The sequence below is a fragment of the Paramisgurnus dabryanus genome, chromosome 3, assembly GCF_030506205.2.
Source record: "Paramisgurnus dabryanus chromosome 3, PD_genome_1.1, whole genome shotgun sequence".
Classification (NCBI taxonomy): Eukaryota; Metazoa; Chordata; class Actinopteri; order Cypriniformes; family Cobitidae; genus Paramisgurnus; species Paramisgurnus dabryanus.
The window spans coordinates 40811488-40829649 of NC_133339.1; the positions used below are offsets into that span (position 1 = coordinate 40811488).

The 18162-nt window shown below is 36.8% G+C and overlaps 1 protein-coding gene across 2 annotated transcripts; it reads left to right on the plus strand.

The window, feature by feature from the left end:
- Nucleotides 1-241: 241 nt before the first annotated feature.
- On the plus strand, nt 242-4974 carry atp5pd (ATP synthase peripheral stalk subunit d). 2 transcript variants are annotated; one of them, XM_065263294.2, is made up of 6 exons: nt 242-358; nt 893-1024; nt 1467-1563; nt 1637-1708; nt 2207-2269; nt 4721-4974. In XM_065263294.2, the coding sequence occupies exons 2-6, from the start codon at nt 903-905 to the stop codon at nt 4850-4852; spliced, it is 486 nt and encodes a 161-aa protein (XP_065119366.1). In that variant the 5' UTR covers nt 242-358; nt 893-902; the 3' UTR covers nt 4853-4974. The 2 variants fall into 2 exon arrangements, with proteins under 2 accessions (XP_065119366.1, XP_065119367.1); XM_065263295.2 differs by having other exon boundaries at nt 263-362.
- Nucleotides 4975-18162: the final 13188 nt, after the last annotated feature.

Sequence of the window (18162 nt, forward strand, 5' to 3'; positions counted from 1 at the left end):
ACATCAGAGTTGCTTAACTAGCTTTCAACTGTTGTATGGATGTACTGTACATAACATATATTTTGAAAAGGCTATTTAAAATAGAAATAGTACTTCTGTGGCAAATCAGATGACTTTAATTTTTTAACAAAATCACAATTAAAATGGTAGAGGATAAACGTTAGGGTGTATCTATGGAGTGTTTGTGTCTCTCTGACATCTAGTGGACATGAGAGTGCCTTTAGCAGTCTGTATGTATTTATGGCAATGTGTCTCCAGTCCGCTAGGTGTCAGTAAAGAGACGCGATGTTCTTAACCGCGCTTCCGCTATCCGGCGGCCATCACGCTTCTGTCATTGCGGCGGCTTGATCCTTGAGCAGTAAGTACGTATGGAATATCAGTAATCTTTTAAACATAATAAACCTAGTTGTTTAAATCTCGATTATCATAAACATTAAACCCAATCGTTGTTGTTAATTTAAAAGTATGCGTTTTCAGGTGGTGGTTATTACATTTAGTTCCTATAAGTCATATCCTGACCTTGTCTTGTTGGCTTGTGTGCCGAACAGAAGATTTTCTTTTCTGTGTTTCTTATTAATCTTTCTTAATTTAATGATAACATTAAAGTATTAAAGTTAAGATTGGATTGCTTTTTATATAAAAAAATCCATACAATGTCTATACTTGTTAAGTGTGCCTTGCTGCTGTTTGACTCTGGTTTCTTGTGACTTAAATATGCACACAAGTTTGAGATTTTATGGATCTTTAATAGTGATGGCGGCCATTATGGATTTGACTAATACATGTAAACACTTTCTTGAACCCTTTATGTATTTTTTGTTGTTGTTTTGCAAATGACAGATCACATTTGTAAAAGCTTTTGTTAATGTTATTCTTTTAAATGTTTTGACAGGAGCAGAAATATGGCAGGGCGTCGCGCAGCTGTTAAGGCCATTGATTGGCTGGCTTTTGCCGAAAGGGTCCCACCAAACCAGAGAGCCATGTTCAACAGTCTGAAGACCCGCAGCGATGCCATCTCAGCAAAGTGCGACCACTTACTACCACATTAACAGCATAGCTGCATACTACGTGGTTGTGTTATATGATTTTTAGCATGCAGTAAAAAAGTGTGTCATCGTGTCCTTGAGCAAAACTCTAGCTCATGGTCGAGGAACTGTCCTTGTGTTAGATATTGTATGTTACTTTTAAGCGACAGTAAAAATTTAGATGGCAAGATTTATTTCAATGAACCGGTTCAAAAAACCATTTTGTTGTTTTCTTGCTTAAACACAATGATGCCACTACTTTTGCATCACCTGGGCACTAAAGTTTGATCAGTTCGATTTTGTAAACTGTTCCTGTGAACCGCCTTAAAAGAATTATTTAATTCAAGAATTGAATGCCTTTGATAAAGGGTAATGAAGTTTATTGCTGGAAGGGTCCTTAACTTTGAGGAACTGAATAAATATAAAATTATTTGCTTGCAGACTTACATCTTTGCCAGAGAAACCCGCTGCAATTGACTGGAGTTTCTACAGAAGCGTTGTAGCCAAACCAGGCATGGTGGATGAGTTTGAGAAGAAGGTGAGATGCAGTGATTTGTCTTTGCTTTGGTTTCTTCTGCTGCAGTGCGTCTTACGGTGTTTTATTTCTGCAGTTTTCTGCATTGACCGTCCCTGAACCAGTGGATACTCAAACTGCAAAGATTGATGCACAGGAGCAGGAGGCTGTGAGTGTCTTTATATTTCAGAATTCACATGACTGTGACCACCTGCTAGTCTCTCATGAGTTATCAAAATCCGAAGTCCATATTGTATAGCAGCCGTATAGCAACTTGAATAGATATTACTAGAGCTGGATGCCACAGAAGGATATTTTCAGCCTTTATAATTGTTTATATTTAATTAACAGAGTTTAATTCATGTAGTTCATTAAAAATGCTTCATTTAGGGGATCCATTTTCACATTCAGCCAGTAGGTGTAAATATGAAGTAAATACAGTAAAAATATAGTACAAAAAGTTGTTATTTTCATTTTTTTCATATGAGACTCGCCTACACATGGTTAGTAATGAAACCCAGTTATCATCAAGTTTTAAACCACATTTTATCATCATGTGCAGTGTTTTTGCCCCAGTGTAAAGAGAATGCGAAGTGCAAAATTTTGTGTGTTCCCTTTTATGAATGAATGATAACAGTACTTTTAACTTACGTTTTGCTTTTTCCAGAACAAGAATGCTGCAGTCTATCTGGAATCATCTAAAGCTCGTATTGCAGAGTATGAAAAGGCGGTAAGTTCAGTTTGCACCACTGCTGTATCACATTAAAGTTTTGATCAAATAAATCCATTTATTTCAACAAAAATGTGTCAAAGAGCCAAACTGGCCAGTTCATGTTTCTGCAGAATAGCTGGTAAAGAAAACTAAAACCTACTTGCACCCGTACCATTTGTAGTTTCATACTTATGATAAAAAATGACCATACTTAATGAACCACTAACAAAATAGGTTGGAAGCAATAGCTTAAATTAGAGGTCGGCCGATATGTGTTCTTCAGGGCCGATATCGATTACGATTATTACAGATAATGTAGATCGTAACCGAAATTTTGAACCGATATGTCTGTTGTAAATATAAAATGTTTTGTCAAAATTAAGACTCTTGACAAAAAATTTCAAGGCTTTGAAACACTGACGATTTAATTGTTGCATACAATAGTAGCTTACAATGTAAGCATACAAAACTATTCCGTTAATCATCGTGCACATCAATGGATGAAGTATCCTATGGATATAACGATTAACTAAATAATCTGAATTTATATAATAAGTGTAAAAAATTTAATCGCCTTCATAGCTTCATTCTGGATGTTGTTGAAATGTTTGCAAATATTTTCATGAAACTATAACATTAATACCATATTATAGGCACACTTGGTAGCATTTAAGTAGGGCTTGCCAAAAAAATCTATTTTTCGATTAATCGCGTTTTTTTTTTACGTGGTTGATTAAAAATCGATTCTCGAAGGCCACAAATCGATTTTTTATTTTTATGAAATGACCTGATTCTGTTTGATCAAGGAATGCAATTGTTTTGAGTTTTTCAGCATACATTTTTCATCTTGCATCAAAATTGTATTGTATTTAACATAATTGTACGCATTTGAAAATTAGAAATGGGTTCTGTTTTAATGTACCCAAGTGTACCAAAAATAAAAAAGTGTAATATACAGGTTTGTGGCTCTTAATTTCTTTTTATTAATTACCCACTTGTAAACTTATGTTCACAGTTTTTTTATAAATAAAGTATTTGTATTAAATCAAAATCGAATCGATCCGATAGCGTATTAATCGAAATCGAATTGATAAGTCGGAAAAAAATAACTTAGTCTGACACCATAGACTGTAAAAAAGATGGACATAGTGTCCGTGGCGTCACCTATAGGTTTCTGAAGATCGTTTTTGAAGTTTAAATTAGGCAGTGCCTGCGCTCGCCATCTTGGCTGCGCGTCACCGCACATCACTTGCGCATATCCGAAAAAGGGTAAAGAGGCGGCATGTGGGTAAGGCTAATGTGGCTGGTTGCTGAAACCACACACCCCTAGCTGGACTCTAGTGACAGTAGTGGCTCTTCAACCGTCACTCAAGTGGCCACGCCCTTAATTATGCAGAACTTTAATGCTTTATATAATTTAAACGGATGAGTTACAAACACAGTTGTCATGAAGGGCAAAATTACCAAAACAATTTTTGTACCAGGCTGTAAACATACAATTTTCTACTGTAAAGTTGGGCATTTTTAACATGGGAGTCTATGGGAATTTACTCCCTTTTGGAGCCAGCCTCAAGCGGCCAGTCGATGAATTGCAGTTTAAGCTTAATCAGAGAGATCTGAAGGTTGCCCCTCGTCGGACACTTGTTGCGAGCAACTTGAGAGGTGGCTGTGTGCGCATGCATGAGAGTGCACTAACTGATACCGAAGTGCTCAAGTTCTTTATGCTTTAAAATTGCTTGTATTTTTGAAATGGCATGATGTGCAAATGCCAGCTCGGTCAACTGCCTGAAACGCCTGCTAAACTCTTGTATTGCAGTGTCTAGCTCGCTTGCAAAGCGAAATCATTGCAAACCAGTTTCAGTTAGCAAACGCCGGTGTCTTTAGCCTTCTGCATTGATTGGCCAGACTCGTGACTCTCAACAAATCAGATGGGCGGTGGGCGGGCAATACGCTAGGCAACTGACTAGATCAGGGGTTTTCAAACCTGTCCTGGAGGACCACTAGTACTGCACATTTGACATGTTTCCCTTTTGTGACACACCCCATTCAGTTACCTTACACACCCAGTTCAGGTCTTGCAGTCTCTACTAATGAGCTGAAGATTGAAACCAGGTGTGTCTAATGAGGGAGACATGGAAATTGTGCAGTACTAGTGGTCCTCCAGGACAGGTTTGAGTACCGTGTTCCGATGGCTCCTCACTAAATTCTTGGCTGTATCAGAGCCAAATAGCACATTTCAAAATTACATTACTTTATCAGCAAAGCGTCTTTTAAAATGGACGATGTCGATAATCGGCCAGATCAAGAATCTGTCGACCCCTAGCATAAATGGGTAGGTTTATATAATCTGCTTAATATGCTTCTGTAAACTTCCCCAAAATCCTTGGCATTTTTGAATATTAATAAAGAAATTCATAATACATATTTTTATTAAACAATTCCATTTTTATATGATTTCTGTGATTGCAGCTTGGGAAGTTCAGGAACATGATTCCATTTGAACAGATGACCATAGAAGATCTCAACCACACCTTCCCAGAGACCAAGCTGGACAAAGTCAAACATCCATACTGGCCACACAAGCCTATTTCTGAACTGTAATTTATTAGCAATGCCTATGAGCTTTGTATAGTCTGGTCTAAATGCTTCTACTATGGAAGTGATTCCAATCGTAAAATGACACATGTGTGGGTCACAATAAAAATACGTTGTTTAAACAATGACTTTCTTTATTTCCTTTTATTATATCCGATTAATGTTGTCTTACAATATGACAATATGTGTAGCTGTGGTTCCAATGCAGCAGCAAGAACAAAGGAGTGGTTTTATTCCTTTCTGCCATCTCAACTGACACATCAAAAACACAAAAACCTTGCTTCTGACGCAGCAATGTCAGACTAAGTGTTCAAAACTAAAACAGATTTCCAGGATTTCAAACCACATGAATGTAGCATGAAATGGACTGGTATGTTTTTTTTCTCATTTTTTTGCAATTCAAACTTTCGGGAAAATCGGATTTGGAATGACAGTGTGAAAGTCTTTCTTGATGTAGCCATCATTTTTCAAACTGCTTTGTAATAGAAGCATGGGGTTTTGGGATACATGTTAGACATTAATAATATGCTAATAATGAAATTAATATAAATCATGATTTTTAACATATCTTGACTTTGTTAACTGATCAGTTTGACTGCCAAAGGTTCACATATTCGACACATTAAATCGATCAAATTATTAACGCAAGCCTGTATGCTACCGGCTGAATTAAATATGAAATGAGATGTGTGCGAACAGTTTAAAGCTACTAAGATTTATGGTTGCAAAGTTGATCATTTACATAACGATAAAAATGAGTAGTCACCCTATCTATCCGGAGTTTAATTCTGACTGTACAGGTCTAAACCCACACCATTTACTAAAATAATAGTGAATTTCTTTTTTTAAAGTTTTATCCAAAACATTGAACTGAAAAATAATGTGAAGCCCTTTGGTCACTGCACAGACATTTTGGATTGTATAATGGCTGTCATTTGAGCTTCACAGTCAGTGTCTTTTATCTGATGCTTCGATTTAGTCACGGCTCTTACCTCAGGACCACATCATAAACCTTCATTTGTCATGCTCAGAAATTTGAGAAAGTTCATGGACTCTGTGTGTCTGTGAGACACTTTCTCTTGTGTTAATAATGCTTAAGATGAGAAATATCAGTGGCTGGTGGCATCAACTCTTTAGTCATCATTTGGTTTTCTTTAAAACTAACATAACTGTTTTTAAGTCCGCAACATAAAGATATAGACTGATATCATTTCAATCTAAAAAAAAGACTGATTAGCTCTTACTAATTGCTAGTTGGTCAGAATAGTTCTTGACACAGTATTAACTTACCGGCTATGTTTGTGCAACTGGCGACAGGACTCTTCTGTTTGAGTATTTTTCCACTTTTAAAGGGATAGTTCAACCAAAAATTCCTCATCATCATGTTGTTTTAAACCGGTATGAGTTTTTTTTTATTTTGATGAACACAAAAGAAGATATTTTGATAAATGATGGTAAGCACACAGATGATTGTAAACATTGACTTTCAAAACAAATATTCTGGAAGTATTGTGATAAATAATGAAGACGACATTTTGATAAATGATGGTAAGCACACAGTTGAATACAATCATATTTGTTTTTCCTACTATTGAAGTCATTGAGCTGTGTGTGCTTACCATCATTTATCAAAATATCTTCCTTTGTGTTCATAAAAATAGAGATTCATACAGGTTTAGAACAACATGAGGATGAGTAAACGATGACAGAATTTAAATTTTTGGGTGAACTCTGCCTTTAAAGTTAACCACCAGAGCTTGTCATGTGGTCCTTCATCCACTAGAGGACGCAGTGTATCTATATATTAGTTACTATATAGCTGGTTGGATGTAAATGTATGTTTACTTTGATTGAGACAATTAGCTTTTCCAAATGGAGTGAATGCAAGGAACCCTATGTTTTAAACATGTTTAAATTGAGTATTAACATAAAACGTAAATTGGTGAACATAAAAATAAAACTTACTTACAAAACTCATAGTTTTCACCCTATATGTATCCAACCAAATCTACATTAAATTATTGTTCAGTCCTGCCAACTCAATTCTGGGTTTGTACTGGATGCAATATCCTGAGGTTAAACAGGAACACCAGTAAAAATAGATGGCACCAGTATGCTCTGGGAGAGTTATATTTATAAAACAACACAAATATTAAAGCAAAAAATACCATTTGAAAATGTCTAAAGTGCTTATTAAGGGGTCACACAAAAACCTCATGTTCTGGGAATGTTAAGAAAAAATCTATGTTGATAAATAGAACTTAGGGGAATTTTATAGAATATGAAGTTCATTGACCATTGGTTTGTTTTCCTTAAGGTGATGGTTTTCAAACTGGGGGGCACCGAGATGATGCTAAGGGGGCCCCATTTTATAAAATACATAATAAATTCTGTGTTATAAAAAATAATAACTACAATGGATAATTTAATATATTTTGTCTACATTTTTTATTAAGTTTGTTTTATGTCATGAATTTTCTTTTGGGGTAGACGAAGAGATGCACCAAGAGGGACCGCAACCGAAAAGTTTGAGAAACCTCTGTTTTAAATGAATGGGCTCAGTTGTGAGTTAGTTAGGTGGGTGCGGCACAAACTATTGCTGGGTCAATTGTGACACATTTATACAGGGATGAGCAATCTTTATATTTTTTTCTCTTACTGTCAGAAGATGATCTTCTGTGAATTTGTGAAAAGTTTTGATGTGTTTCGGTTAAGATATTGAACAAAGAGTGTTTTGGAGGCATGTAAGTAAATTTCTTTTTATTTTATTTCTGAGTTTTGTGTGTAAGTCACCAAATCCAACCTTATATTATTTTAATCACTGTCTTGTTACCTAAAACATAACACCATTTCGAAACATGTCAGCAACTCCTTGTAACTTCTACCTGGGATTGAATACATTTTTACACAGTGGGGTTAGTTGTCACACAGTCTCAGGTATACAATGATAATGAAATTAAAAGAGTGTAAATACTATTCATCAAAATGATAACTGTTAATATAATATCAGGAAAACCACTCACATTTAGGATTTTTTTTTCGTCTCAATTGTGCAGCCCTTTCAAAAAATTTTTATTTCTATGCATTGATGGATAATACAAGGATGGATGAAGGATCATGGATGGATGAATGTGTGGATATCTATCTATTATAGGCCGATATATATACAATATCCACCTTTAGTATATATACAGAATTTTATAAATTTATTTTTGTTTAAACCAAATTTTCTAGCAGGTGGTAACAAACCATCTGTTTGTTACAATGAACCCCACTTATGGTGTAAGTTGTAACATTTGCACTTTCAGTGTAATTGTAAGATAACGGTAGGTCCAGCAAACAAACTTTGTGTTCATTTGTAGCAGATATATGTCTGTTGATTGTGTAAAAAAAAGATTAACTTATTTTTTAAATGATAGAGCCAAGTCAAAAAGTGTTACTTTGTTCCCCGCTCTCCTCTAATGGTCACAAAAGGTTTTCTTAAAGGGGCCATGTCACAAGACTTTTTTTAAGATGTAAAATAAATCTTTGATTTCCCTAGATCACACATGTGAAGTTTTAGCTAAAAATACCATATAGATAATTAATTATAGCATGTTAAAATTGCCACTTTGTAAGTGTGAGCAAAAATGTGACGTTTTGGGTGTGTCCTTTAAAATGCAAATGAGGTGAGAAAATTCAAACACTGATCGCAATGATGGTGGTTTGTTGGTTTGTTATTTTCTCTTTCTCTCTGCACCAAATGGCACTGCTGTGGTTGTATAGTGCAGATTAAGGAGTGGTATTATTATAATAAGAGCTCCTTATAGCATCATAAGGAGAGACAAATTTTAATGACCTATTTTTTCACATGCTTGTAGAGAATGGTTTACCAAAACTAAGTTACTGGGTTGATCTTTTTCACATTTTCTAGGTTGATAAAAGCACTGTGGACCCAATTATAGCACTTAAACATGGAAAAGTCAGATTTTCATGCCATGGCCCCTTTAAGGGGTTTCTTACTACTTGCTGATTTTTTTAGGACAACACTTCCATTCACTTCCATGTGTGGTATTCATGGCATCTGACATTCCTGAGCAGCCTTACGTGTTATAGATAGCAGAGGTGGAGGGAATTTTTGTCAGCACATTTTCTGGTTAAGAGCACGTCTGTCCACCCATAAACAATCTGAGCGCTCACAGCAGCAAACAGCAACAACTGTTTCAGCAGTCTGGCATGCAGCTTTAACTGATGGACTGTCTGTTAAAATATCTGAAGTTATGTGACCTTCACAGTCATCAGCAACATTATCAGAAATGTAGACAGTTTCCTTTATATTCAAGATGACCAGTAAAACATTAAGCACAAAAAGTGCATTTTTAATATAAACATTTTAATATTTTTAACATTATAGAATAACAGTAGAGTCACCCAAAAGCTCTTGAATATAAATCTTCTCATATATGCAAATCATGTGAAAATAAAAGACACTTTATGTCAATGTCACTTTAATCTGTTCATAATATACTCATTATGGAGTTTACTTTCCCACCTGCTGTATTTAAACAGCTGTAAGTGGTGATTGTTTGCTATCTTTAATAGGTTTTCTTGCTGTGACCTTTTGTTTAGATGTCAAGGGACCTGATTCTGCACAGACCGGTTAGTGTTGCACACATGAATGATATTAATGTCAGGATTGTGCATTTGTGCGGCAGCCAATGTAGACAGTTTGTGTGAGTGCACATGTGTGTGTTTGTGTGTGACTGTTGTTTAAGATCTACTTTCCCTTTGCTCAGCGCTCTTCTCTATACAGCTGATGATTCAGCTGTCACACATCACACACTTGTCTCTGCTCATAGTGCTGTCTTCAGTAATCTATAGATAGTGTGATGATAATGATTTGATGATGTTCATGACCCCACGCCTCTATGATGCAGAAAGTCTTAGAAGTTTTGTTTTTGACAGTGTGACACATCTCACACCTAACACTTTCAGAAGGATATTACTCATGTCCTGACTGGTGATGGTGTTAGGAAAGCTTTAGTTAAGATCTGTCCGTCCGTCCGTTCATCTCACTATATTTTAAAAACGTTAAACATTTCCCTTTAAATATCAAGCTTTTCATTTTTGAGATTCGTGTAACTTTAAGGCAAGTCATTTGTCTGTCTGTCTACGACTGTTTGTCTGTGTGTCGTTCTGTGTGTTTTTTTCTCTCTCTCTTTTTTACTGTGTTTTCTCTTAGATTTCTTTTTTTAAGTATTAATTTCTATGTAAAGCACTTTGTATTACCTTTTTGTATAAAATGTTCTACACAAACTTGCTTTGCCTGCCTTGAGTGTCTGTCTGTCTGTCTGTGTTGTCTGTCAGTCTGTCTGTGTGTCTGTCCCTCTTATTTGTCTGTCGATCAGTCTGCCTGTCACTCTTTCTACCTGTCTGTCGGTTGGTCTGTCTGTATGTTAGTCTGCCTGTCTTTTTGTCTATGTGTCAGTCTGTGTTGTCTGTCCGTCTGTGTGTCTGTCCGTCTTATTTATCTGTCAATCTGTTTGCTCTTACTACCTGTCTGTCAGTCAGTCAGTCAGTCTGTCTGTCTGTCTGTCTGTCAGTCAGTCTGCCTGTCTGTCGGATCATCGCTTTGTGTGTCTGCCTGTCTGTTTTTCTGTCTGTCAGTCTTTTTGTCTCTCTGTCAGTCTTTTGGATCATCTGTCTTGTCCGTCTTGTCTGTCTATCTGTCTTGTCAGATTGCCTGTCTTGTCTGTCTGCCTGTCTGTTTTTGTTTGTCTGTCAGTCTGTTGGATTGCAGGTCTGTTTTTGTCTGTCTGTCTGTCTGTTGGTCTTTCGGATTGTCTGTCTTGTCTGTTTGTCTGTCGGTCTGTTTGTTTTTTAATCAGTCAGGCTGTCGGATTGTCTGTCTTGTCGGCCTGTCTGTTTTTGTCTGTCTGTTTTTGTCTGTCTGTCTTTCGAATCGTATTTCTTGTCTGTCCGTCTGTCTGCCTGTCTGTTTTTTAGTCTGTCAGTCTGTCGGATTGCATGTCTTGTTTGTCTGCCTGACTGTTTTTGTCTGTCTGTCTGTCTGTCAGTCTTTCGGATCATTTGTCTTGTCTGTCTGTCTGTCTGTCTGCGTGTCTGTTTTTTGTCTGTCAGTCTGTCGGATTGTCTGTCTTGTCTGTCTTGTCTGTCTTGTCTGTCTTGTCTGTCTGTTTTTGTCTGTCTGTCTGTCTGTCTGTCTGTCTGTCTGTCTGTCTGTCTGTCTGTCTGTTTTTTAGTCTGTCAGTCTGTCAGATCGTCTGTCTTGTCCGTCTGGCTGTCAGTCTGTCGGATTGCCTGTCTTGTTTGTCTGCCTGTTTTTTTGTCTGTCTGTTAGTCTTTCGGATCGTCTGTCTTGTCTGTCTGTCTGTTTTTTGTCTGTCAGTCTGTCGGATCTTCTGTCTTGTCTGTCTTATCTGTCAGTCTGTCTGTTTTTTAGTCTGTTAGTCTGTCGGATCGTCTGTCTTGTCCGTCTGGCTGTCAGTCTGTCGGATTGCCTGTCTTGTTTGTCTGCCTGTTTTTTTGTCTGTCTGTTAGTCTTTCGGATCGTCTGTCTTGTCTGTCTGTCTGTTTTTTGTCTGTCAGTCTGTCGGATCTTCTGTCTTGTCTGTCTTATCTGTCAGTCTGTCTGTTTTTTAGTCTGTTAGTCTGTCGGATCGTCTGTCTTGTCCGTCTGGCTGTCAGTCTGTCGGATTGCCTGTCTTGTTTGTCTGCCTGTTTTTTTGTCTGTCTGTTAGTCTTTCGGATCGTCTGTCTTGTCTGTCTGTCTGTTTTTTTGTCTGTCAGTCTTTCGGATTGTCTGTCTTGTCTGTCTGTTAGTCTATGTGTCTGTATGTCTTACTTCTCTGTCTGTCTGTCGTATCGTCTTTTTTGTTTGCCAGTCTGTGTTGTTTGTCAGTTAGACTGTCTGTCTGTCTTACTTGTCTGTTGGTCTGATTGTCTGTCTTGTCAATCAGTTTGTCTGTTAGTCTATGTGTCCTGTCTGTCTTTTTTGTCTGTCTATCGGTCTGTTTGTTGTTCAGTCTGTGTGTGTGTGTGTGTGTGTGTGTGTGTGTGTGTGTTTGTCAGTCTGTCTTTCTGTCTGTCTGTCTGTCTGTCTTGTCAATCATTATTTTTGTGTGTTTGTCTGTAACTCTGTCATCTTAAAAACTATATAAACTCAGTGCCATTTTTTGCCAATATTTTTAAGTTAAATAAATACAAATGCCACATTTTGTAAATTAAAAAATGTAACTGTTGTACGACCTCTTTTTCTCTGTCCCTCCTCTCATTTCTTATATAAGTTGCATTATACTGGAGTCACAGTTTCTACAGACAGAGGTCTTTTGTTGTGACTGGGCTTGAAAAAAACAGGGCTGAATACCATCAGGTGATCCAACAATTACATGTGCAGACCAATGAACCTGTTTGCAGTTGGCTACTGGCCTACATTACTTACATGAGTAATTTGTAGTCTTTCCTGGCAGTGAGGTGTGACAGGGAAAGATTGGTTTCCTGTATGAGATGACGCTGTTGTCTGTCTCTACAGAGAAAAAACTGAACTAATCTCTTGTAAAAAAGCCACAAGAGCACAAGTGTCACACAGGTATGAGTTTCTTATAGGTACAACACCTGGGAAGGGGAAATATGAACGAAAATATCCCGTAACTGTGCTACAATAAATCTATGCTTTTTGGTGCTTTACCGTTTCCCACAATATTAGCAAGTGTGCATTTCAAATAAACATAGCAAAATAAATGATCTATGGAGTTTAATCAATGTCTTTGTCAATGTCTTTCGACCTCCTCTCTCCATCATACTCACTTTGTCCTCAAGCAAACAGCTCACATCCGGCTCTGTGTGGTCCTCCAATAGCATTTCCCACCTATCAATCTTCTCGTTCATTGTGCTTCAGAGAGGTCCATCCATCATCACAACCCATCCGCCTGCTGTTTCCTGCCGAGACCAAATGAACATTGTCGTTTCACAATGGCTGTTGTCTACAAGACTCTGCTGTGTCAGGAGAACGACCCCGTCTGCCCTTATTCTAATGACTCAATTTATCCCGGGTTAGTTCAGGTCCGCTCGATGCCTCAATGAAGCGGTCCGGGTCAGGGTGGGTCGATCTGGTTGCCTGGGATTCTGCTAACACCACAGACGCCATTCACTCTGAACAAACAGATGCTTTGCAGCGAGACTCAAGATACTGATATTTAAGAGTGGAGATGAATTAATGGAGGCCTACTTCTGAATTAATGGAGATGTGGCTCTTCTTACAAATGCTAATGTCTGTACTTTCATCAGATTTTGCGGACACACACCACTGAAGTTTTTTGAAAAAGTTGCTTCAGACTTGTGTTAGTTTTACAATACCCATTTTGTGTGTCTGTATGAGACTAAATTCACTTTAAAAGAATTTTGGATTAGATAGCACTTTTTTACAGTATGTGTACTTACCTTGTACATATATGGTTCATATGTTGTACTTACAGACACATGTGTGGTACTTACTTTTGAGTATCTATATGGTAATAAAATGGTATCAATTCCGTACTTATAGTATACACAATTGGTAATTATTATGTAACTCTAGATAAGTACTCGGTAATACAAGATACATACTTATAATGTAGGTTCACTGTAACTAACAAGAAACACTACTGTACTTACAAATGAATGTACAATATAAGTATTTAGTACTTGCAAGTGTGGGTTAATGAAGGTACTTATAGTGTACATACACTCACCTAAAGGATTATTAGCAACACCATACTAATACTGTGTTTGACCCGCTTTCACCCTCAGAACTGCCTTAATTCTACGTGGCATTGATTCAACAATGTGCTGAAAGCATTCTTTAGAAATGTTGGCCCATATTGATAGGATAGCATCTTGCAGTTGATGGAGATTTGTGAGATGAACATCCAGGGCACGAAACTCCCATTCCACCACATCCCAAAGATGCTCTATTGGGTTGAGATCTGGTGACTGTGGGGGCCATTTTAGTACAGGGAACTCATTGTTATGTTCAAGAAACCAATTTGAAATTATTCGTGACATGGTTCATTATCCTGCTGGAAGGAGCCATCAGAGGATGGGTACATGGTGGTCATAAAGGGATGGACATGGTCAGAAACAATGCTCAGGTAGGCCGTGGCATTTAAACAATGCCCAATTGGCACATTAGGGGCCTAAAGTGTGCCAAGAAAACATCCCCCACACAATTACACCACCACCAGCAGCCTGCACAGTGGTAACAAGGCATGATGGATCCATGTTCTCATTCTCGTTCTGACTCTACCATCTGAATGTCTCAGAAATCGAGACTCATCAGACCAGGCAACATTTTTCCAGTCTTCAACTGTCCAATTTTGGTGAGCTCGTGCAAATTGTATCCTCTTTATAAGATGCATTGTTGGGTTTAAAAGGTACAAAATGGCACATAATGTTTGTTATTAGTTATCATATACGTACACTATAAGTGCCTGTCATTAACTTACACTGGGCTGTAAGTACTACACACTTACCACAACCTGATCTCATGAATTTCCGTGGTATAGTCACGGAATGTTTTGCTCATTTATTCGTGCTATTGTCATGGAACTCCACATTTTTCCGTGGCCGTACCATGGACTTTCTTTTCCATGTCATTCTCACGGATTGATTACTCATTTTTTTTTTCCTATTTTCTTACCACTGTATTTTCAGTTTAGGGTTAGATTTACATAAAATGACATCTCTACTTAAACCCAAACGCCAGGCGACAATGGTTTAAAATTCTGAAAATATAAAACAAAATCAGCAAAAAATGTATAAACCAATACTTAAAGTGACATCCTAATGCAAACATCAAATCTAACCCTAAACTGTACATACAATTTGTAATTACAGTAGTGTTTGTTATTAGTTATCATATATGTACACTATAGGTACCTGTCATTAACCCACACTTGCTTGTAAGTACAAAATATTTATATTTTACATTCATTTGTAAGTACAGTAGTGTTTCTTGTTAGTTACTGTATACATACACTATAAGTATGTATCTGGTATTATCCAGTACTTATCTAGAGTTACATAATAACTAAGTATGAAGCACTGGTAAGTACAATAATGATACCATTTATTTACCATGTAGAAACTCAAATGTAAGTACCACACATTTGTCTATAAGTACAACATATTAACCATATATGTACAAGGTAAGTACACGTACTGTAAAATTAAGTGCTACCGAGTTTTGTAAACCAACTTCCTCTAAATACAAAACCACATATAATTAAGATTCATTACCTACCATAGGACGATCCCAGTTTTAGGTGTGACTTGACAATTCACAGTATGAACAAATGTTAGTATCAGCTATTCTGGTTTTGTTTGTGGTACTTAAAGGTCCCGTTCTTTCTGTATTTTGAAGTTTTGATTGTGTTTACAGTGCACAATATAATGTGTTCATGTTTCACGTGTAAAAAATGAATTATTTTTCACACAATTTACTTATCTGTATACCACTGTTTTCACTGTTCTTAAAAACGAGCTGATTTTTTGTATATTTTAAAATATATTTAAAATTATATTTGAATATATTTGATATTTGTCTCAAAATAGCACAATTGTTCTTAAGTTTATCTTACAAAGTACTAAAGACTATTTTTTTATATTAAAGGTATAGCGGAAGATTTTCGTTTTCCGGGTGGATCACCACTGTTATTGGTCATCCCAGATGTCAATCATTCTTTTAATCTTTTAGTCAATCATTCGGTTCTTTTAAATAATTCGGGAAAATCTTCCTCTATACCTTTAAGCACAGTAGGGTGTTAAAATAGTACATTTAGGTTACTAAAATAAAGTCAATCAGTCAATGTAGCTATAGTTAAGTAAAGCCTAAATGACTCTCAATGTACTTAAGTATGTAAATACATATACAGTGCAAGCTTGATTTCATGCATCATTCCATTGCAGAAACAAAGTGCAATTTATAATGCAACACAAGTACATGTTGAAATTTATTTTCGTGAGGTCAGGCGGGCCACATGTTACCCTGATCTCACTACAGCACATGACCTTGAGTGGTTTATTGCTTTTATTAAACAGTAGCAGCTGTAATATGATAAAAGATGCCAATGTACGTCTGGTTAAATAACAAAGAAATTTTAATTAAATTTTTTTTATTAATTTTATTTAATAATAAAATAATACTTAAAATATGTGAAAGCTAAAGGCTCAATTAAATGTTGAGATTAAGAGCATAATCTTTGACATGACTAGGTTTTAACATGCATGGTCACAAATACATTATTTAAATCAGAAGAATCAGACATTGCAGTATTTCATTGTGCCATGATAATGAATTCATGACATCATGAGAAAGCACTTACCCCACTGACATACTCTCCTGTTGCCATGGGGCCACTGAAATGCCACTGCCAACTTTTTGCAAATGGTGACTGGGAGGAGGAGGGGGAGAGTAAACAGAATTGTCTTTGCTAGTGTGTTTGCTCAACATCTTCCTCGAGACATGGCCTCTTTTGGGGGTGTTGAGAGGGCCATTCGGAAGGGCCCTGTAACCCTGTGTGTTATTTACTCGCCGATCCCATGTATACGGCGGCTTCATTCAGTCATGTGAACTGAGAGACACTAAACACACAGTGAGATTTGGTGCAAGTGAATGGCAGAAGGGGAAGACTGTAAATCAGATTTAACAAATGCTTAAACTTGTCATCTGAATCTATAAATCCATAAGAACTGAATTGGGCTCAATAAAACAGCACTGACATACTTCCGGGTGTAAATGTCAGGTGTTCGCTGATAAGACTGTGGTTAATTATTGCTTTCTAAAACAAAGCGCGTTCACATTGGGAAACTATTGGCAAATAAATAATGTGGGGTGTCCAAACTCGGTCGACCTTGATTAGAGCTGGAGCAAAACTCTGCAGGGACACCGGCCCACCAGGAGCAGGACTGGACACCCCTGGGTTAGGTAAAACACTAGCACAGAATCAAACAGAAAACGGTCAATTACAAAAAAGTATTTCATGCCAGAAGTAGCCTATTATTTTGTCTCGATCAGCAGGAGAAAAGTACCCATGTAAACACGTGAATCGTAGTAATTTCTCAAATGTGCACATGCGCAGAACATTTGTGCTCAAGTTCACATCTTATATTTACCTCATATACATCTCACATAATTCTCTTCACAGAAACATGCAATAAAAAGGAAATGGCAACACCCATTATTAAGGTAATGGGGTCACACGCTTTACATTCTGCAGGGTTTATGTGTACTTTCACAACATTATAAAGCAACAAAATAACGTTGTGCCTTTTGAAAAAAAAATTCTTTGCCTGTATATCTGAAAACTGCTTAAGAATTACTTTCTCCAACTCAGTTTTGAATTTAATAAGGCGTGAACTCGACGAGAGATGCTGGTGATGTAGCCAAGTTTTTTCAGAGTTCAGATTTGGCTACTGTTTAAACTGTCTCCACGGGTTGTTTTTTTTTTTGCGAGAAGATGAAAGTATTTTGTTCATTAGTTATTAATATTTGGGCTGTGAATAGTCATTGGGATGCTTTTGGGATAGTTTTGAACGTTCATTGGGACGGTTTTGATACGCGAAGCTGGCAGTTCAGATTATATAGAATGTATATGTAAACAAATCAGATTGCAATGTTTAGGATGCATGTAAACTATATTGCCGTAACCTTCAATCGTATTAATTTCAGTCAGATTGAAAAAAATTTGTGCATGTAAACATAAGTTTTAGTTTCAACCCTACTCCAACACACCTTCCTCTTAAGTAGCCATGAACAACTTGACTAGCAGGTTCAGGTGTGTTTGATTGGGGTTGGAACTGAAATCTGCAGGACAGGCCTGCTGAAAAAAAAAAACAGAAAATTCTAATTGTTTCCATTAAAATACCAATAGGAACCATTAGCTTTTACCATTAAAACCACTACACTGTAGTGTGTTTTGGGACATATTCCATAAGAACCAATAGAACTAATACATACCATTAGATACCAACAAAGACCAATAGACTGTAGTGTGTTTTGGGCCATATTCCATTAGAACCAATAAAATTCCCAAATAAAACCAATAGAATTTCTGTGATGGTGTCTATTGGTTTTTTTTAGCAGGGAGGTGTTGGGGACCCATGCCTCAAAATATCCGTGCCTACTTTAGATGGTACACATAAGGACTTACAAACTATGCGAACCTACCGGCAGGTCAAAAATTGCATCATCATATTTATTTGAAAAATTATAAAAGTTGTGAAGCACAAAGTTTTTAGTAAAATAAGAAAATTTTTATTATTTACTCCAAAGTAGACTC

Bases quoted from the DNA above. Each gene is read 5' to 3' on its own strand.
- atp5pd (XM_065263294.2), top strand. From the start codon at position 903: ATGGCAGGGCGTCGCGCAGCTGTTAAGGCCATTGATTGGCTGGCTTTT. The intron at 1,564-1,636 runs GTGAGATGCAGT...TTATTTCTGCAG, and splicing joins TGGATGAGTTTGAGAAGAAG to TTTTCTGCATTGACCGTCCC. The intron at 2,270-4,720 runs GTAAGTTCAGTT...CTGTGATTGCAG, and splicing joins TTGCAGAGTATGAAAAGGCG to CTTGGGAAGTTCAGGAACAT.